The 22023-nt window shown below is 51.7% G+C and overlaps 1 protein-coding gene across 1 annotated transcript in view; it reads right to left on the minus strand.

Annotated features, from left to right (window-relative positions):
- Window positions 1-5701: 5701 nt before the first annotated feature.
- Window positions 5702-22023, minus strand: part of Notch2 (notch receptor 2) — a 142168-nt gene continuing 125846 nt past the window's right edge. The window contains exons 22-32 of the mRNA XM_045138510.1: window positions 21601-21713; window positions 20332-20837; window positions 18948-19289; window positions 18094-18236; window positions 17737-17947; window positions 17287-17383; window positions 15199-15364; window positions 13429-13730; window positions 11643-11790; window positions 10335-10432; window positions 5702-9410 (exon numbers count right to left, since the gene is read on the minus strand). Of these exons, the coding sequence (XP_044994445.1) occupies window positions 8031-9410; window positions 10335-10432; window positions 11643-11790; window positions 13429-13730; window positions 15199-15364; window positions 17287-17383; window positions 17737-17947; window positions 18094-18236; window positions 18948-19289; window positions 20332-20837; window positions 21601-21713 (3506 nt within the window). The 3' untranslated portion in view covers window positions 5702-8030. The remainder of the gene's footprint in view (window positions 9411-10334; window positions 10433-11642; window positions 11791-13428; window positions 13731-15198; window positions 15365-17286; window positions 17384-17736; window positions 17948-18093; window positions 18237-18947; window positions 19290-20331; window positions 20838-21600; window positions 21714-22023) is intronic.

The raw sequence follows: 22023 nt of genomic DNA on the forward strand, positions 1-22023 counted from the left end.
AACAGTCTTCTATGGAATTCAACTTTCCGGCCGGAGGCAAGATCACAGAATTCTAGCCAGCGTCCTCTGTCTCACTCGACATTTGGGTCTGGCACCAGGGCCTCCAGGTTGGTGGTTTCTGAGGCCCTAGGTGGAACCACGGAACGGGTTTTCCCCTCGGTGCTGTCGATCGGGTCGGATGGCTCTTCGCAAACCAGGACATAAGCCACGGTGTAGTTCATTTCCTTCAACTAATCAGGAGTAGGAGACATTTTTCTGAATAGGAAATTATGAAAGAAAAACAAATGTTTCTTTTGTCTTTTCTTATTTGAGAAAGAGGAACATAGAGATGGTGGGGGGAGAGGAGAGAGAATGGGAGTGCCAGGGCCCCCAGCTGCTGCAAACGAACTCCAGACACGTGTGCCACCTTGTGCATCTGCCTTACGTGGGTCCTGGGGGACTGAACCTGGGTTCTCTGGCTTTTCAGGCGGGCAAGTTCCTTAATCACTAAGCCATCTCTACAGCCCTTAGGGGATCATTATAATGTATGATATTTCCTATAGATTGTTGTAGACACCAAGATGCTTATATTATTCAGTCTTTGCTGTAGTATCTTTGGCTAACCCCCTCCCATTCAAAACTGTAGTTGTCGGTTAGAGAGATGGCTTAGCGGATAAGGCACTTAGCTGTGAAGCCTAAGGACTCATGTTCAACTCTCTAGATCCCATCTTCGACAGAAGCACAAAGGTGAGGCAAGTGCAAGGTCGCACATGCCCACTAGGTGGTGCAAGTGTCTGGAGTGCGATTGCAGTGGCTGAGGCCTTGGCACACCAATTCTTTCTCTCTAAAAAAATTAAAAAATATCCTTAGTTGTCTGCCATGAATTTTAATAATAGTGTTTCAGATACAATGGTACTATTTAATAACTATTCCATGCAGCTGCAAACATAATTTATAGAATTATATTTTACAGAATGGGTGCACCGGGGCCTCCTGGTACTGCAAACAAACTCCAGACACATGTGTCATGTGTGTCTGGCTTTATGTGGGTACTGGGAATCAAATCCAGGTCATCACACTTTGCAAACAAACACCTTTAACCACTAAGCCATCTCTCCAGCTCCTCTTTCAATTTTCATATGCAAAATCATGCAACAACTGCAGTTAATAGAATCTGATATAACAGAATGATAAAATAGAATCTGATATGACTGGTACTTGAGGCCCCATCTTTTGCCAAGTCTATGTCAGGGGAAAGAGATCATGGAGTTGAGAAAGGGAAGAGAGACAGAAAATTTCATTACAGAAATACAAAGGCTTGTTCCTCCCGCCACCCAGTATTTGCCTGGACTAAGTTTCATAAAAATAAACACATGGAGCCAGGCGTGGTGGTACACGCCTTTAATCCCAGCACTCGGGAGTCAGAGGTAGAAGAGTCGCTGTGAGTTCAAGGCCAGCCTGAGACTATAGAGTGAATTCCAGGTCAGCCTGGGCTAGAGTAGGACCCTACCTCAGACCCTCCCAAAAAATAAAATAAAAATAAATAACATAAAATAAATGAACCAAGCATAGTGGTTTATGTCTATAGTGCCAGCACCTGGAAGGCTAAGGAAGAAGGATCATGAGTTTGAGGATTCCCCCCTGCCCCCTCGACTACTTAGCAGACTCCAGGCCTGACTTAGCTATGGTCAGACCCTAACTCAGCAAGCCCACACCCCTGGCTCATCTTCCTCACTCCACTAAATCACACTTATGATCCATTTTCATGTACCTGAACCTGAAATATATTTTCTTCATGGGTCAACTATTGCAAATAATGTTTCCAAGAAGACAGGAAAAGGAAGAACGGAGGAATAAAATAAGTGAGAATGAAAAAGAGGAGAAATGTTAAGCTGCGAGTATCATTTTTTTAAAATTTTTATTTATTTATTTATTTGAGAGCGACAGACACAGAGAGAAAGACAGATAGAGGGAGAGAGAGAATGGGCGCGCCAGGGCTTCCAGCCTCTGCAAATGAACTCCAGACGCGTGCGCCCCCTTGTGCATCTGGCTAACGTGGGACCTGGGGAACCGAGCCTCGAACCGGGGTCCTTAGGCTTCACAGGCAAGCGCTTAACCGCTAAGCCATCTCTCCAGCCCACGAGTATCATTTTTAAGCATCTGAAACAAGTGGGGAAATACCAGTACTTTGTAAGCTCTGGCATTAGGTGTTTGTGTATTTCTTCAGGTTGTTATAGATATGTCTTATCAGAGGATAACTCATATAGGCAAAATGCACCCATCTTAAAAGTTTCCATGCAATTTTATGTTTCTATGTATATATCCACTAATGAGATTGGGGAATCTTCAGAGCCTGTCAAGAGTCTTCTTGCTCTCTTCTCAAATTCCTCTTCCGAAAAGGAGCCCATTGTCCAGATCTGTAGGACCGGCAGTTTGTTTTCCCTAAACTTCTATAAATGCAACCACACAGAATTTTTTTGTTTGTTTTTCAAGGTAAGGATCTCACTATAGCTCAGGCTGACCTGGAATTTACTATGTAGTCTCAGGGTGGCCTCGAACTCATGGCGATCCTCCTACCTCTGCCTCCCGAGTGCTGAGATTAAAGGTGCATGCCACCATCCTCGGTTCAGAATGTATTTATTTTAAAAAATATTTTATTTTTATTTATTTGACAGGGCGGTGGGGAGAGATTTAGAGAGAGAGAGGGAGAGGGAGAGAATGAAAATGGGTGTACTGCAAACGAACTCCAGACACATGCGCCCCCTTGTGCATCTGGCTAACGTGGGTCCTGGGGAATCAAACCTGGGTCCTTTGGCTTGGCAGGCAGGCACCTTAACCGCTAAGCCATCCCTCCAGTCACAGAATATATTCTTTTGACTCATTTTTCTCAATATGCTAATTCTTTGTGCTGTTCAGTATTGTTCTTTTTTTCTTTTTATATTATTTATTTTGAGAGAGGAAGGGAAGGGAGAGAGAGAGACAGGACAGCGGGAGAGAGAGAGAGAGAGAGAGAGAGAGAGAGAGAGAGGAGAGAATGGGCACACCAGGGCCTTCCCCGGTTGGGAACGAACCCGACGCCCCCTTGTGCGCATGTGTGCACTTGCGTCACTGTGCACCTGGCTACATGGGACCTGGAGATTCAAACATCGGCCACTGTGTACCTTGACAGAAGGAAATAGATCTTTCTTTCCAGGTCCCAGTAACTTCTCCCAGCCTTTGCTCTTTCCCACTTAGGAGTGGAAATCATGTGGCTTATGTTAACCAGGGAACACGGCATTGTCTGTCACACACACCTTAACTAATCCCCTTCTAAATTCTCTGAATCATCCTAGTTGGCATGTGCCCACACTTTGCGAGTTTGGACTGACTTGTTGCACATACTTTTAAGTATTTATTGAAGACGGAGGCTGCGGATGAGGAGCTGAATTTGGACCCTCAACTTGGCACCCACGTCATATGCTAAGCATGATGGTGCATGCTTGTAATCTCACACTGAGGAGGTGGACAGACAGGGGATCTTGGGCTCACTGTCTAGCTAGTCAAGCCAAACTGAGCTCTAGGTTCAGTGAAAGACCCTGTCTCAGAGAACAGAGGCTGACGATTGAGGAAGATGCCTGACGTTGACCTCTGGGCTGCAGGTGCCTACAAACGCCATGCAATCACCACATACCAAGAACCACCACCAAAAGGACAAAGGGGCTGGACAGATGGCTCAGCTGTGAAGGCACGTGCCTGCAAAGTCTAAACGACCTGGGTTTGATTCCCCAGCGTCCATGTGAAGCCAGATGCACAAAGTGGTGCATGCATCTGGATTTTGTTTGCAATGGCTGGAGGCCCTGGTACACACATTCTCTCTCTCTCTGCTTGCAAATAAATAGTTTTTACAAAAGGAAAAGGTGTATTGCTTCACACACATACATTTCTACCCATGTGGACCTCTCATATGCACCCTATGGCTGGAGAACCGGTGTCAGAGAGAGTGAGAGGCTCACAGCTCCCTCCTGACTCATTCTCGTCGCATTTTGAAAGAGGAGCTGGCCCTTGGGCTATGAGGCTTGGATGTCTGACTGAGGGAGACAGTTTACTCCCTTCCCTGGCGTGATTGTGGTGTAGCATCCACACCAGCAACCTGCACAAAGGCTTAGGGGTGAGGCTGCAAGTCTTACGGATGCAGGGCTCAGATGTGATCCGTAGGATAGTGCCATTCAGCCTAGATCCATGGAGCAGTGTCCTCAAAGGTCTGCAGGAGTAACTCCAGCTCTGAGACACAAACCTGTGTGGCCATCCCGTCCTTGTCAAATTCATACACCAACAAAAAATGCACACGAAGACCCTATATTTTAAAGCCTACACAGTTTCCTAACCAATGTTTCAAGCAAATACATCAGTATTTCATCTATACCAGTTCCTTTTGTAGAAAATTAAATTTTGATTTTATACATGTATATGATGTATTTTAGTCATATTCACCCACCATCACCTCTTGTCCCCTTTTTGCTGAACCACTTCTTCCCGACTTGTCTTCCTTCTACCTTGATGTCTTTTCCTCCCTCCCTACTTCTCTCCCTTCTTCTTCTTCTTTTTTTTTTTTTTTTTTTTTTGAGAACACAGGAATGTATGCACACCAGGGCCTTTCAACCACTGTGAATGAACTTCTGATGTGTGCGCCCCCTTGTGGCGTATGCGTGACATTGCATGCGTGTGTCACTGTGTGTCTGGCTACATGGGACCTGGAGATTTGAACATGAGTTCTTAGGCTTCACAGCCAAGTGCCCTAACCAGTAAGCCGTCTCTTCAGCCCCTTCCTTCCATTTTTATTTATCATCAATCTATCTATCTACCTACCTATCTATGATCAATCATCATCTATCATCTTTCTATCAAACTGGGAGAGAGAAGAGAATGAGAATGGGCACACCAGGGCCTCTAGCTGCTGCAAACAAACTCCAGATGCCTGTGCTGCTTTCTGTATCTGGGTTTACGTGGATACTGGAGAACTGGACCCAGGCTGGCGGGCTTTGCAAGCAAGCTCCTTTAACTGCTGAACCATTTCCCTAGCCACTTGTTCCATTAAAAAGTGTTTTTATTTGCAAGCAGAGTGAGAGAAAAACAGAAAGAATGGTTGAGCGAGGGCCTCTAGCCACTGCAAACAAACTACAGATGCATGTGCCACTTTGTGCATCTGGCTTTATGTGGGCACTGGGGAATGGAACCTGGATCATTAGGCTTTTGAGGCGAGCATCTTAACCGCTTAGCTATCTTTCCAGCACCCCCCCCCCCACTGTTTTGGTGTGTGGGACTGGCTGCATGAGGATGGGGGTCTCCTCAGCAGAGCACGAGCAGTTCACCAGTGCCTACCTCCACCACTCAAGAAAATGTCGCCCCTTCCCCCATTAACCATTAATTGAAAATAAATCCCCAGGAAGAGGTGGCCAATTCCCAGTTCTTGCTTCAGCAAATGCTCTCCATTTCCAGCAGAAAGCACTTGTCCGTGAGCCACTGTTCATGGCTCCCAGTCACCGTCAGGGCACAGAGCAGTGACTCAGAGTCACGAGTCGTCATTTGATGCCAACTTTCCCCTCAAAAGCATTTAGTTATAATCGGACTAGGGGAAAAAAATCAGAGAGGCTTTGTAGGATTCAGAATAAAAATTATTTTTCTTTCACAACTATGACATCACGAGGTAATCACTACCAGAAGTGGAGAATAAGTCCAATACCACTCAGCTTGACATGTAATCTTTATTTTGTGATAAAAATGCTTTTATATAAATTTCATCTTAAACTACTTTTAGAATGGAGCTTTTAAAAGTAAAAACAGTGTGCACTTTCCTTACTGTGTTTAGTCAGGAATATGCAGTCATTTTACTGGTTACTGAGTTTCTCATACAGATATAATATCGCTTTTAAGAAAACTGTACACGAGGAGGTTGCCATAGTACCAAGCGGTCACGGTGGGGGCCTCAGTACATACACATGTGCCCTTCCTAACAGTCCCATTCACTCGACACACTGATTAGGGAGGTCCCCACACCACTTGCTGACAAAACACCGTGCCTTTGACTCTTCACTACACAAAAGCCACAAACTAGCAAGTTTAACAAGATGTTACAATGGACTTGAGCTGTTTGCTTTTACTAAAATTTTAACTCAAGCTTCTCTTTCCTTCAAACTTCTTCCTCCCCCCACCATCACATAAATCAGAGAACGATACTTAGAAGAAAAAATAGCTACAAAAGACTATCCTCAGAAGTAGGCAGGGGTCAGAGAATTTATAAAAATAAACCAAAAAAAAAAAAAAAAAGAAAGGATCTATGCATGACATAAAAGATGTATTCCATAAAAACATAGCCTCACGGGATCCAAAGGAAAACGTGATGATGTGGCTCCTCTCGCCTCTCCCGGACACCGAACAACCTAACAGTTCTAAAGTCTAATGTCTGACTGGCAGTGTCCTCCCGGCAGCCTTCATATTCCCTCCCCTCACTCAGAGGAGGAGGAGCAGGAAGTGAGGCGCAGCATCCTCGACTCCGCGGCTGGACCAGAGTGGACGCGCTTGGGCAGTGCTTAGGAGCGGCCGGGGCAGCTGGGGTGTGGTCCGCAGACAGGTGCCCTGGTCTGGGACTGACCGACGGGTGGAGAGTTACCCGGGAGAATTTTGCCGCGTGAGAAAACGAGAGAGAACGAGCAAACTTGATCTGCTATAGTACCAGGGCAGCGCGAACTTGTTTCTGTTAACTCAGTGCATCTGCATAGTAATCTCTCTCTCTCTCTCTCTCTCTCACACACAACTCACTCACTCTCTCTCTCTGTCCTGTTTGTAGGCTTTCATGCCGAAAGATGCACAGAGCTTCTCCAGGGCACTTAACTATCAAGGGATGAGGAATGCCACCAGAACCCCACAGGGCAGCGCTCCCGTTCCTGGCGTCGCGGGCATCGTGATGCCAGGCCGACGTGACTGCGTGGCCGCAGGACCGAGCGCGGGGGCCGAGGAGAATCAGGAGATCGGGAAAGCCGGAGACCGGAGAGGGGCAGGCCTGCGTGACCCGCCGTCCCCGACGGTGGCCCCGGGAAAGGGAGAGGTCCCCGGCAGAGTCCGACGCCCCAGGACGTGCGCATGCGCAGCTGCTTGCGGAGCGGGCTGGGCCACTTGGGGGGTCTTTCCAACTCTTCGCCCACGTTTTTATGGTTTGCGGTTCCAGGGCCTGGACCGCTGAAGGTAGAACTGTACTGACGAGGCCCGTGAGCAGAGGAGCTCGTGTCCTTCCTCCTGGGGAGGCTCGTATGATGTTCCACATGCAGGAGATAGGTAAGGTGCAGGTCTGGGGGGACCTCCTACCCCCCAGGTGTTTTGCTCCCCATTTCTTCCTAGGAGTGACCCATGGGGACTGCAACATGGATATTTTCTGTAAAACATACTGGAGGGGTTTGTGCTGAGAACCATGACCAAAGCAAGCCCTGTGAGACTCCGCGGGAAGTTGGGCAAAACGGGGGCAGGAGGCCTGCGCTGTCCCTGGGCAGGAATGATCACAAGCATAGGGATAGACTGGGGACCACAACCAGGGCGAGGTGCAGACAGGAAAGCACCCCGTGAATCGAGACTCTCCACGCTGAGGAGGGGAGGAGACAGGCCACCTCAGGCGGAGTTCCAGAGCACAATTCCCAATAGTGCAGAAACTTCTCTCGGGGACAGCAGAAGCCCCGGGCTTAAAATGCAGTCCAAGCTGCAAGAACAGACGTCTGGGCTACAAGGAGCATCCATCTTTATTGTCTACGCTGACGACAGCGAGCCCCAGGGCTTGCGTTCATCTCCTATTTCTATGGGCTTGGCCGGTGGGCAGGAGATGAGGAGATGAACAGTCCCCTACGCGCTGGCAGAGCCCGGTGAGGCTGGCGACCTGCGCGCTGGCTACCGGAGAGGAAGGAGGAGCTCGCTCTCCCGCCCCCCAGAGCTGGGCGCAGAGGTTTCTTCATTTCTCGGCCGGTGACCTTCATTTGTTCCTCAGCAGCATTCATGATAGGCAGCTCCATCTCCCCACCGGGGCAGTCTCTTCACGCGTAGACCTGCATGCTGCTGTGCGGGGCCTCCGACATGCGGGCTCCAGCTCCCCGCTGGCCTCCTCCAGCACCCCCAGGGGTAGGGCTGGTGGTCACGTCGGACCAGTCAGAAGCAGAATGCGGCGATGAGCTTGACCACTGGTCAGGAGACTCTGGGGATGGCGTCAGGTAGGGATGCTCACCCTGGAGGTGGCCACTGTGACTGGGTGTTCGCTCGGCAGCATTTGAAGAAGCGTAACTGTGCTGGGAAGGGGGTGTGGGGTACTTGCCCACAGAGGCTGGGAAAGGGTGGTAGGGAGGGAGAATGGTCTGAGCCACCTGCCCATCCTGCTGGGGGATCACAGCAGGAGGGAAAGCTACACTGGACAACCGGGCCATCTCTGGAATCTGGTACATGGGGGGCAAGGGGCCTGGAGGGCAGCTGGACTGAGACTGGGGAGTACCGGTTGACTGCGCAATGCTGCCTTTTGGGATGAGCTGGAAAGTCACAATGGGGGGCAAGTGCTCTCGTGGGGTGGTGATGTGCTTCCCCTCAGATGGTCTGCTCTGGGGAGCTATGCCAGGGTTGGCGCCCTCAGTGGGAGCCAAGACCATACCAAACATCTCATTGTAATGGGTCTCATTCATCTCCATACGGTTCATCCACTCTGCTGGGACAGAGACTGGTTGCAGCCTGCCCAAGCCTCCTGCGCTGCCACCGCCGGGGGGCACAACGTGGTGGTGAGACAACAGCTGGCTAACGGAGGGAAGCACAGTGTTGGCCCCGGGGGCCAAAGGCTGCATTTCGTGAAGGCTGGAGAAAGACAGCGCATGCTGCGCATGCACCGGGGCGGGGGGAGCCACCGTGGCCAACAGCGGATTTGGGGAGGCCTGTAGGACTCCAGGGGATGTGATCACTGGAGAGGACGTGGTGTCAGAAACGTATGTGTGAGGGGACTCCAGGGAGTCAACGGGGGACAAGGTCACCGAGCTCTCCGACAGCTGGACCTTGTCGTTCAGAGGCTTTTTCCTCCTGCCACCCTTGGCATCCTTGGGCTCCTTGGCGAGGTTAGGGAGGCTAGTGGGCATGGCGCTCTTGGTGTTGGGCCGCCTGGGCTTCTTGCCCATAGGGGCATGTTTCAGACTGAGGAAAGACCTGTTGGGCCCACAGAGGACAGGTGAGAGAGCAGACGTCAGCACGGTGCCTGGAGGACTTGGTGTCACATTGTACTCATCCAGGAGGCGCACGATATCATGGTGCATGCGGTCCCGGGCCACGTCCCGGGGAAGGCGATCCATGTGGTCTGTGATGTCCCGGTTGGCAAAGTGGTCTAAGAGGATCTTGGCAGCTTCGTAACTTCCCTCCCGTGCAGCAAGAAACAAAGGTGTCTCTTCCTGGAGAAAAGAGCCACCGGAAACACATTTTAATAACACTCTTGAGAATATAACTGTTTCTCATTCTTTAGTAATTAAAAAATTTTTATTTATTTGAAAGAGACAATGAGGATGGGTGTGCCAGGGCCTCCTGCTGTTGTGAACACACAAGCCACTTTGTGCGTCCGGCTCTACGTGGGTACTGGGCTCGGCAGGCTTCGCAAGCAAGCGCCTGTAACTGATGAGCCTTTACCATACATACTTTTTCCTGTGTCCTCTATGAACGGTTACTACCGACATCAAAATGCTGAGCCTCCATGTAGGTACTGAGGGTGCATCTGTCATCCACACATAAATTTCACCACTCACAAAGAACCAATTTTATCTAGAGGGGCAGTATCTCCTCAGCTGGGAATCTGAAATGAAGCACGCTCCTGAGCCAGAGTGCTCAGGAGTGCGAAGAGGAATAAGAAAGAAAAAAAAAAATAGTAAAGAACCACGAAGAGGCGGAAGAGTAAAGGAGAGAAGAGACAAAACACGTGCAAGCAAGAACTACAGTGAGGGCAGGTGGATGGGGGGGAAGCACGGCGGGCGACAGATCGGGGTGTGTGAGAGCAGGAAGTGGAAGGGAAAAGGAGAGGAAACAAGGGAAGCGGTGGTGGGCATGAATGGAAGCAAGGATCAGGAGGAAGGGAACACTGAAGAGGAGGCAAAGCAGGGAAGGTTGCAGTGGGTTGGTTTCAGGATCGCAGGGTGACTGACCCAAGGGGCGGAGGGCGCTATCCCGGCACTCCTTCACACTGGCCTGGGGTCCTGCGCCCAGCTCTGCAGACCCACTTGTGCCAGCTGCTCTCCCCAGCTGCCTACCCTCACCCTGAGAGAAGCTTTGTGGAGCACAGGAAAGCAGGCCGTGGGGGCGGGGTGGGGCGGGCCACGGGGCCTCACCTTGTTGTCCTGCATGTCTCTGTTGGCCCCGTTCTTCAACAGCACGAGCGTGGCCTCCACGTTATTGACGGCAGCCGCCCAGTGAAGAGCAGATTTCCCTGCAGGGGAAGCACTTCTATCAGCACACCGAGAGAAGAGGGACACATCCTCCTCCTCCTATAAAGCACCACGACTCTTCCAAGGAAATCTTTTTTTTTTTTTTCTTAGTTATTTTCAGAGAGAAAGAGGGAGAGGGAATGAATATCAGAATGAGTGAATATGTGTGCGCCAGGGCCTCTAGTGGCTGCAAACAAACTCCAGATGTGCGCACCACTTTGTGCATCTGGCTTTATATGGGTACTAGGGAACTGAACCTGGGTCATTAGGCTTTGCAGCCAAGTGCCTTAACCACTGAGCCGTCTCTCCAGCCCTGCCAGGAAATCTTGAAACTCCTCAGAGATCAGCAGGAAGCCAAGTGTCTGTGGGGGCCTGCAGAAGAAGTTATATTTCCCTTTCCTTGTGTCCTCTGAACACTTCGGCACAGCGTGCTTGGGCTAGAGAGAATGGCTGCTGTGTGGTATCTGTGTCTTCCACAGAGCATCACCCTGCACACACACTGAAGGCAGTGGCCCCTCTGTTACATGCAGGTACCTATTAGGGTCTCTCATAACCCTTCTGGTGAAGTTCAGGCTCACAAATTCCCATATCACAAGGGGTATGGCTAGGGGCTCACACAGGCAAACTTCTTTTTTGGTTTTTCAAGGTAGGGTCTCACTCTAGCTCAGGCTGACCTGGAATTTACTATGGAGTCTCAGGGTGGCCTCGAACTCATGGTGATCCTCCTACCTCTGCCTCCCAAGTGCTGGGGTTAAAGGTGTTTTTGTGGATTTAAAAATTTATTTATTTATTTGACAGAGATGGAGGGAGGGGAAGAGGGAGAGAGAGAGAGAGAATGAGAATGGGTGCACCAGGGCCTCCAGCCATCTCAAATGGACTCCAGATATATGTGCCACCTTGTGCATCTGGCTTATGTGGTTTCTGAGGAATTGAACCTGGGTCCTTTGGCTTTACAGGCAAACGCCTTAACTGCTAAGCCATCCCTCTAGCCCTTTATGGACTTTTTTTGAGGTCCAAAAAATGTCACACAAATTCCCTTCTTGTATTAATCTGGGGGCCCCATTGGGGTCCCTCAGTTCTCTGAGTTCTGAAGAAAGAATTCATGGGTACAGGGGTGAGTGACTCCCCAGGAATCAGATCTGAGAAGTTCTTCAGGACTGTGTAACACTTCTCTTCAAGGGAAGTTCTGCAGGTAAGAATCCAGCTCCTTACCATGGTCATCCACTGCGTTCACGTCTGCTTGGCAGTTGATCAGCTCGGCCACCATTCCTTCCACAGCCAAGCGAGCAGCCAGGATGAGGGGTGTGGTCCCGTCGTTCATTCTCGCATCCAGATCCGTTACGCGGTTGCGAATCAGAATCTAGAAAAGAAGTACCGACAAGAGATTCCTGGGGTGAAGGAAAAGAATGAAGCCAAGAGAAGAACAGAGAACATTACACTGAGGCTGTATTGTACATTCCCAGAGTGCAGGAAAGTCCCACCTTCGTTCCCAAGGCCATCATGGTTAATTGATATGTATATTTGTTGAAGGAGTGAGTGAACGAAGAAACGAATGAATGACCTAACATATGGGTGATGAAGACAAAATGGCGCATGTAAAGTGATATGCTGCTACATCCTAAGAAGAGCAGCGAAGTGCGGGGAAAATATCACAGCGTCAGTCACAATGGACAGGCGTCCCGTTTCCCCATGGAGTTAAAATACAAGGAGTACAGTACCAGCTCGGGTCAAGCAAACTGCCACTGACAGCAACTGTGGGAGACTCAAAAGTCGTCAAACTGCTGACAGCAAGGGACTGCTGGGCGCTCAGGGCTCACTGAGTCCTTTCTACCATGCTCTCCAAAGTTTGGGGAGCACTGCAGAAGAGGGGGTGGGGAGAACGTGCATCCTGGGGACGAGCAGTGCTGTGGAACTCTGCCTTCTGGCCTCGCAATGCCCACTGTTACCTGCACAAGACCTGCTGATTGGGCCCATCAGCATTCTGTCATGGATGATGGAGGACCACACACGCACGCATGCACGCATGTGCACACATACACACATACATGTACCCCCCCTATCAAAATGGAAAAGGGCTAGCTGGAAAGGAGGAGGGGCTTAATGGACAAGGGATGAGAAATGGACAAAAGGAGGTAATGGGTATTGGGAAGGGATTATGATCAAATTACATCCTGTACATATATGAAAGTTACCAATAACTAGTTGGAAAGACAACTGATAGGGCTAGAGCAATGGCTTAGCGGTTAAGCGCTTGCCTGTGAAGCCTAAGGACCCCGGTTCGAGGCTCAGTTCCCCAGGTCCCACGTTAGCCAGATGCACAAGGGGGCGCACGCATCTGGAGTTCGTTTGCAGTGGCTGGAGGCCCTGGCGCGCCCATTCTCTCTCTCTCTCTGCCTCTTTCTCTCTCTGTCACTCTCAAATAAATAAATAAAAATAATAATAAAAAAAGACAACTGCTAGTGATGAGCTGGAAGCCAGAGTCAAGGAGCTCTCCAAGGAGAGTGAAGAGTCAAGGGCTTTAAACCAGGGAATCTCTCTCTCTCCAGCTCTGCTCCTGGGAGGCGTCTTTGCTGACTGACGCCTACGCCGACTGCACAGCCACCTGCTCAGATAGAGAAGCTAGCTGCCCTCTGCTTTCTCACCGAACTAGGGTGACTGAGTTCTCCAAGAATTCTCCAGTGAATTCAGTGAGCTACGAAGTGCCTTTCAGATAAAATATTACAGACTTGGGCTAAAGAGATGGCTTAGTAGGTAAGGCACTTGAATGCGAAACCTAGGGACCCATGTGCAACTCTCCAGGTCCCATGTAAGCCAGATGCACAGGGCAACGCAAGTGTACAAGGATGAACATGCACACAAGATAGTGCATGCATCTGGAGTTTGACTGCAGTGGCTGGAGGTCCTGGCACACCAGTTCTCTCTCTCTGTCATTAAAAATAAAAACATTACCCATTTATCAAAAGTTCTTGTTATTCACACCAATGGTTATGTTCCTTACTTGGAAGACACCTTGAGCATCTGCTGCCACTGCAGCATGCAGCGGGCAACGGCCCATGTTGTCCTGAGCATTGGCATCTGCGCCCGCATCCAGGAGGCGCTTGGCAGCATCAGCCCTTGAGTAGCGGGCAGCAAGGTGCAGAGCCATTTCACCAGTCCGGTCTGTCTGGGCCTGAAGGCTGGCACCCTGGTAGACCAAGTCCGTGATGATGTTTGCAGAAGAGTCCTCTGCATCTTCGTCTTCATCACTCAGATCTGAGCTGCCGCCTCGGAGAGAGGCCAACATCAGTGGGGTGCAGCCATCTGTCGGAACGACCATTGCGGAGTAGTCAAAGATGAGCCCTTCCCTGGAACAGCTCCAGTGAGCGACGGTAAGCTGACAGGATGTGAACTCCCTGTGCTTCCTGCAGTAACTGTAGTTGGTTTTACATCTGCCACCCACTCTTCCTCTGATAGTATCATTTATGTAAGGAGCAAAGGGAAGGTAAGAATCTTTCTTAGCTCAGAGCTTGTCTCTAACTTAGGATGTTCTGGTCTTAAGTGCTATGAAATTTTAAGGTGGTCATTTTACTTATTTTATATTTATTCATTTACTGATTTTTGTTTTTTCAAGGTAGGGTCTCACTCCAGCCTAGGCTGACCTGGAATTTACTAAGTAGTCTCAAGCTGTTCTCAAACTCATGGTGATCCTCTTACCTCTGCCCCCGCCTCCCCCAAGTGCTGGCAATGAAAGTATGTGCCACCATGCCCAGCTTATTTTAAATTTTTATTGTGAACTTTAATATATGGACCTATTGCAAATTGGTCATATTCTCATCAGTTTATCATCTTAAGCTGCCCTCTTCCCCACCCCACAGCACCTCAGTGGGACAGACGTGGTGGGTCAGAGTCCCCCGTCAGTTCCTTCAGAGAAGACTGCCTCCCAGGGTACCTTCCACCCTGTGGCTCTTATATTCTGTTTCCTTTCCCACAAGGTTCACTGAGCCTTGGAGGGCATGATAGAAATCTTTAGTGTTGAGCTGTTAGTCAGCAGCCTCTTATTTTCTGCTTTGATGAGTTATGAGTCTCCTTATAAACTGAGTATTTAAAAAAAGCTCATATTAATATACAAAACTATACACATAAAACATGAGCTAAATGAATTCTCTTTATATTCTCTGATTTGGGGTACTTTTTTTTTTTTGGTTTTTCAAGGTAGGGTCTTACTCTGGCTCAGGCTGACCTGGAATTCACTATGGAGTCTCAGAATGGCCTCGAACTCACGGCAATCCTCCTACCTCTGTCTCCTGAGTGCTGGGATTAAAGGCGTGCGCCACCACGCCCGGCTTCTTGGGGTACTATTTCTATCCCCCTAAAATCTAACTTTGATTTTTGGTTTTGGAGGAAAAGTCTCACTCTAGCTTAGGATGACCTGGAATTCACTACGTGGTCTCAGGCTGGCCTCAAACTCACATTGACCCTTGTACCTCTGCTTTCCGAGTACTGGGATTCAAGGCGTGCACCACCACGCCTGGCTTAAATCTAACATATCTAACCAACCGGTTTGTTCTCCACACGCTGAGCATGAAGCAATCTTTCCAAGTCTTCTGAGCTACAGTTTCTGTGTATCTGTCCTCCTCACACACGTGCTCCCTGAGATGACCTAGGGTCTGTGGAGCTCACAGAGACGGCGAGGGCCTCCCAACCAGCTAGAGAGATGCACACGCACGCAAACGCGCTGAACTGAGGCTGGCTCTGCCGAGGGAAGAGCGGAGGACTGGCCAGAGCTCACCTGGGCCCCGGACGTTCACGTCCAGCACATCTACCTCCTGCTCGGCCTGGGGAGGAGTGAGAGCCAGCGACGGTGTCCGACGGATGTCTGCGGCTTCCAGGTGCTGCTGTGTCCATGGGCGCCGATCAATGGGGTCATCTTCGGACAGCAGAACCTCGTCTTCAGCCTGGAGAGGGAAACAGAGACCGCATGGCAACCTGGCCCTCACCCACAGCTGCTGCCAGGGAGCAGGGCCGGCGCCACGCACTCTTCCTGCCGTGACCTTCCACACCACTGCCCACTGACCGCTCCCAGACGTGGGGCCTGCTTCCCTCTGAGCGTCGTCGGGACAATCCCACCTCCCTCCTCTGGCGGCTCTAACGTGCTACTCCCTTGCTGCTTCTCCCGGCCAGCGATCATCTCCTTCAATGCGTGTTACACTAACTCCTTCTGAGCCTTAGAGGAAAGCAGATTTTTAATTCTTCTTTTTTGGTTCTAAAAAGCTCTGGCCACCTTTTCTTAGCTGTCCTTGTGTTAACTGCTTACAGTGCACTGTGAGGCAGTGTCTACCAGAAGACTGTCAGGTTCTTTTCTTTCCTTCACGTGCAAAACAGAGCGTTTCATTATGACACATTCACACACACACACACACACACACACACACACACACACACACACACGTTATGTACGTACATACGTTTCATTGCGCCCAGCTCATATTTGCTAATCCTAATGTCCTGTCCTCTTCCTCCTCCCCTCTTGCTGGTCCCTGTCCTCCCCCAAGTGCTTCTCCTTTATGGTCATGCTCCCGCATAGAGCTATACACAGCGCAGTGTAGTTCTGAGTGAAGACATGTGGTATTGTGGTCTTCTTTGGACTATAAGACTCTTGAGAAGGGACCAACCTTGACCTTCCTGTACTGACTTCAGCATCTGGCACAGAACAAGCACTGCAGAGACTGAGAAAGAACACTCATGGAAAGTGAGAAGCAGCTCCCTGCACTCAATTACTTTCTTCACATTTTATTTGTGTGTGTGAGAGAGAAAAAGGCAGATAAAGAGAGATGGGGCTAGAGAGATGGCTTAGTGGTTAAGGTGCTTGCCTGCAAAGCCAAAGGACCCAGGTTCAATTCCCCAGGACCCACATAAGCCAGATGCACAATGTGGTGCATGCATGTGGAGCTCATTTGTAGTGGCTACAGGCCCTGGTGTACCCATTAAAAAAAAAAAAACAAAAAACAATAGCAAGAGCCACTGTGTAGGATAGATAAAGAAACTATCATTCTGAAAGTTCTGTGGTTGGCTAGACAGGCAAAATGTACTAACTGGTGCCATGGTGACATGTCTGTTATGGGGGAAACCAACGGCTCTTGCATTGGATTTGAGGTCTGCTTCTGGGAGGGAACTGACACCAAATGCCCGATACCAAGAAATCTAGTCCAAAGCCTATGGCTGTGGAGGTCCTAAGACTTAGGGGGGAAGCTAGTACTGCTTTCTGGCTAAGTGGGTCTATTATGACCGCCAAACCATCCTCTAAACATTTATGTTTATGCCCATATACTAACGCTACTCTCACTTTTGGTTAGAGAACCTTCTTTTTTCAGATGGTGGTGGCCACTGCGGTGACCGAACAATAGCCAAAGTGCTGAGAAGAAGGGACGGCGGAGTGCCCAGCATTAAGTGAGACATCCCTAGCACTCCTCCCAAGGCTCGGGGCCATTGTGAAAGAGCTGGCAGAAAGACTGTAAGAGCCAAAGGAAGAAGAGGAGTATTTTACAATGCTGTCTTCCAGACACAAAGTGGCCGTGGTATTCATGACCACACAGTGGCTGGCACGACCTACACAAGACCTGCGTAACAGGAGGAAAACATGATGGCATCGAAACAGAAGAGACTAGCTGGACAGTTGAAAGGAGTCAGTGGAGGGGCATTTGGGAGGCGCACAAGGGGAGCACCGGGCGGGGATGAGGATCGTGGTATGCTGTATTTTTGGAAGTTGTAAATAGAAAGATAAAGAAGTTCCTAGCAACCTTCCTGCATTCAGGACCCAGTAGAGCTATACTGGAGTCACCATGGAGTCACGTTCCAAATTTTACCCAGGCTGACTCACCCTGGCTTTCTTTGGCTGGGGTCCTTCATCATCAACCCAATGTTCACTTGTTCCAGAACCAATCAGGTTGGCTTCTGAGGCTTGCACTGAGAGGTTTCTGTTACGAAAATACGGGTGACGGTTACAGCATCAACAAGTACGGCAGCTTTCAGCAGTTCTTTCACAGCCACCCACTGCCAAGGTTGTTTTCTGACCACCCTTCCTGTACATTCGTCCTTCCCCTTCTCACCGAGCCCGGGCTCGGGACAAGGGAACGTTCCCCACCAGAGGCCAAGGCTGCTGCGCTGACACGCATGGACGTGACTGCGGCTTCAGAAGCCATTGGGAATGGACATCGTGGTGACCAGTGACCAGGGCTTAGACCGTGCAATCGCCACTCGGTAAGATGCGCTCTCCTCGGTTCACTTGTTTGTGACTACGGGGCAGAGCCTGGCTGGCAAGCCCTCTTACTTCAGCCCGACGGCGTCCTGCCCCACTGGCTCTCGCCGCTTGTGATTGCTGGAGTCTCTGCGGAGGGTGAAACCTTCCGGCAGCCACAGGAAGCCGTGCTTGCGTTTCCGTTTCGCCATGATCACTCCCAGCAGGATAACGAACAGGATGATGACCACAGCGACCGCCAGGAGGTAGAGGAGCTGAGCGCCTTTCGGAGGCAGGGACTCACCTGGAAGTTCGGGGCAAGGGCGGCGCGGCGTCACTCCCACCTCTTCACGCTAGCGCTGAATGTTCCAGGGCTCCTCCCTACCACGCCCTTCCCCACCCGGAGGGTCGCACACTGGCCGCCCCGGGGCGCCTTTCCCCGGAACTCACTGACGACGGACACAAGAGGGTACGACAGAGTGCCCTGGATGGCATGCGAGGCCAGCAGGGCCGCGGCGGCGTCCGTGTTCTTGAAGCACTGGTCTGAATCCTGGGCGCACTGGCGGTTGTCGATCTCCAGAAACACCTTCGAGCTGGAGGACGCCCGGGGAGAGGGGAAGACGGGGACCGTGAGCGCAAAGCGAGGGTGCGCGCGTGGCTGGCTCGGCCAGCAAAAACCGCCCGGCTCTCTCTCCCCACAGGCTGCTCACCTGCGCAGCACGGCCCTCGGGAGGCTCTGGCAACCTGGACCCTGTCTCTTTTCTACCTAGCGTGGCTCATCTCCCTCAGTCGGGCCCGCCTGTCTCCGGCCCGAGGCAACGGGAGCAGAGAGACGCTGCGAGGAGGGTCCGCAGCGCCTCGGGGGCTCGGTGGCCCCTGCCCTGCCTCCGCAGTGGTACCCAGCGCTGGGTTAAAACCTGACCCGGCCTGGAGAGATGGCTCAGAGGTTAAAGGACCCACGTAAAAGCCCGGTGCACAGAGAGGCACAAGCATCTGGACTTCATTTGCAGTGGCTGAAGCTCTGGCATGCCCTTTCTCTCTCTCTCAAATAAAAAAAAAAATTTTTTTTTTTTAAAAGAAGCATTAATTGTACAGGGTTCTGAGTCAACTCTGGGCAAAGGTAAGGGATCCCAGCACTTATCCAGGACACTTGGCTGAGGCAGACCTGTGTCCTTAACCGCAAGCCCGGGAGAATGGGTTGGGCTTGAGAGGCGGGTCGGTCTGCGGGAGCTTCCCACCTCGACAGGCTGAGTTAAGCCTGGTGCGGAGAGTCACTTTCCAGCAGTGCAGACGCCCAGACCTACCCGGCCACCTCCTGCTCCTCAGGAAGAGACCTGCGTGCCATCCTCTGCTTCTTTGGGGCAGCTGGCTTCTCCCCATAGTACGGGTACACCATGAGCGCTCCCTGCGAGTCCCGTTTGATGCGCAGGTTGGTATGGAGCAAGGTGCCCAGGGCCCGCAGGAAGCTGCGAGAATCCTGCAGCAGCTGTTCTGGAGGCAGGAGCACCACGATGACCAGGGTGCCCTCTGCCAGGTTCTCGGGCCGGTCTGCAGCACAGTCCAGCCCGTCCCAGCCACACTCCTCACTATTGCAACCCTGGTCACAGTGGTTGTCCTTGAAGTGATCTGCGCAGTATTTGTCGTATCTGGGCAGAGAGAAAGAACAGGGAAACCGACTCAGCTTTCCATTGGTAACAACTGTGGCGGTTTCTACCCAGCTTTTGTGGCCCACAGCAGGACCCCAATGATCCAGAAGTCTTCCATGAATCTTCTATCCTCCCGACATCATGGAGTAACGTGCCTATGGCTCTCCATATTATTGAGTCCTGCCCACGTAAGGAACAACACTTTGCTCATACATGCTGCATGAATGCATGAACCCGGTCACGTATTTGAACGCCAAGCCAGCCTGGAGCATGCTTCCTCTTAACCCACCACTCTCAGGGAGGCATCAAAGGGCTTTAGGAAGTAGAAGATGCCCACGGTTACCCCAGGCCCCGAGCCATCAGGCGCTGCTCTCCCGAGAAGAGTTTCAGTGTGGCCCCTTTCTCTCCCTTTCACAAGTGAATGCCCCTGTAGAAGGTGGGGGAAGAGGGTGCTTCATGCAAGACAGGAGGTCCCACTTGTATCGCTCCCTTTAGGAATAGTTAGGAACCTCCTTAACCTTCCAGGAAAGACTGTTAAGAACGTCTCTGCCTCACAAGGTTGCCAAGAATTAAGTGGGCTTAAATTAGCAGCAGTGGGTGATAGGAAAGTTACTGTGCGGACCAGGAGGCGCCCTGCCTCCGAACCGCGAGCGGCTCTAGCTCAAGCTCCCCGGGACACACGGACGGGGAAACGGCCTCGAGGGGAGGAGCGAGCGAAGAGCGGTACAGACCTGTCCGTCCATCCTGCGGCAGCTTATGTGGGAGGCCTGGGAGGGGCAGCACCACCTCCAAGGTTATGTCCCCCCGGAGGTCGCGAGAGCAGGTGAGAAGGCAGAGATAGGCAGAGGGAGGGGGGTGGTTACGCAACGAGCAGTCCCGGCCCTCTGGCAGCAAGGGAGCGCGCGGGGCAGCGTGTGGGGGGCAAGGCTGGCACCATCTGGAAGGCAGAGGCGTGGGCTGGAGCGCCGGCACGGTTAAGAGCGAGAACAAGGAACGGAGGTGTTAGTGGCAGTGCCCGCCCGGCTGCTCGGCGGCCGCTTACTGGCACGTCTTGCCGCCGCCCTGGCACTCGAAGTTGTCGAACAGGCACTCGGCGGTGTTGCACAGCTCGTCGCACCGGTGGTTGATGTGGTCCCAGCAGGGCAGTGGGGAGCTGCAGTTGGCCCAGGGGTTCTCCACGGTGAGGGAGCAGTCCCCTCCGTCCCAGCGGCACGCGTGGCTGTTGCAGGCCTCGTCACAGACGCCGTCCCGAGCCTTGTCGGCGCAGTACTGGCTCAGGCAGGCGGCCGGCGGGGCGCTGCTGGCGGCGGCGTGCAGCTCGCAGTGGCGGCCCCAGAAGGGCGGGGGGCAGCGGCACGAGTAGTACGGAGGCTGGCGCTGGGGGTAGCAGCTGCCCCCGTGCTGGCACGGGCTACTGGCACAGCCTGGCTCGCAGTCCTGGGGGTTGGGGCAGAAGCAGCGGGGCCCAGAGGCAGTGTGCACACACTTCTCCCCTCGCCGGCACCTCATCTGCCCACAGCTACTCTGGCATCTTGCCCCGGAGAAGCCCTGTGGGAAAAGGGGGGATGGGCGTGGCGGGAAGCCGCAGGCCTGCCCGTTCCCCCTCCCGCGCCACCTCCACGGGGGCGAAGAGCAGAGCCCGGGGAATGGCCCTTCCAGAGACCTCGGCAAGTCAGCACGCAGGTCCCTGGGACAAGCGCAGAATTCCCTCACTTTACGAGCTCACCTCTGGAACAAAGGTCATGGAGGGTGAAGCCGGGGGACTTTGCATCTAGAGGACCCCTCTCCAGCCGTCACTAGAACACCCCTATAATGGCTTTTCAGGGGGGAAAGGTCCTACTGCACGTTTGAGATCTCTAGAAAAATGAGTATCCCATCTCATCTCATTCCTGAACGTCCTGCTCCGCTCAAGCCAAGGTCACTAGAAAGGTGTCCTCCTGGCCTCTCCTCACACAGAGCTCGGCGTGAGAGCCTCTCGCTACTCTCAAGTGCTCCCTGTGAAAACCCGCGAGCAGAAGAACGTTCTGCCCAACCTGGCGCCTGAAGCCAGAGGCTGTGGCAGATTTTAAGGACTTTACAGCACTCTGGTTCATCCCTGGGAATCTGAAAGCTGACAGTCACAGATTGGGAAGCTCCAAGTTTCCAGGCATGCTGGAACAACAACACAGTGAGACCCAAGAACTGTCTTCTGAAGTGGTGAAACCTGAGAAAGCTCCCCACTAGGGGAGCTAGAACAGCCCAGGTTTCGTCTCAGTCTTTCCACAAGTCACTTACAAGAGTGTGCCCCTTAAATCTGCAGTAGGCCACTTACTGGGGGACAGCGGCAAATGAAGCCATCAGGCATGTTGCTGGCCACAGCACAAGTCCCTCCATTCAGGCAAGGCATCTGGGGACATACATCCATGAAGGTTTCACAGTGACGGCCTCGACAGAAAATAAGAGATCGTTTTGTTTGTTTATTCTTATTTGAGAGTGACAGACAGAGAGAAAGAGGCAGAGAGAGAGAAAGAGAGACAGAGAGAGAATGGACACAACAGGGCCTCCAGCCACTGCAAACGAACTCCAGATGTGTGCACCCCCTTGTGCATCTGGCTAATGTGGGTCCTGGGGAATGGAGCCTCGAACCAGGGGCCTTAGGCTTCACAGGCAAGCTCTTAACCGCTAAGCCATCTCTCCAGCCCAAGAGATCATTTTAAAAGGCAAGAAGTGTGACTCTGAACATCACCCCAGTGGA

This window comes from Jaculus jaculus, chromosome 19 (genome assembly GCF_020740685.1).
Source record: "Jaculus jaculus isolate mJacJac1 chromosome 19, mJacJac1.mat.Y.cur, whole genome shotgun sequence".
NCBI lineage: Eukaryota > Metazoa > Chordata > Mammalia > Rodentia > Dipodidae > Jaculus > Jaculus jaculus.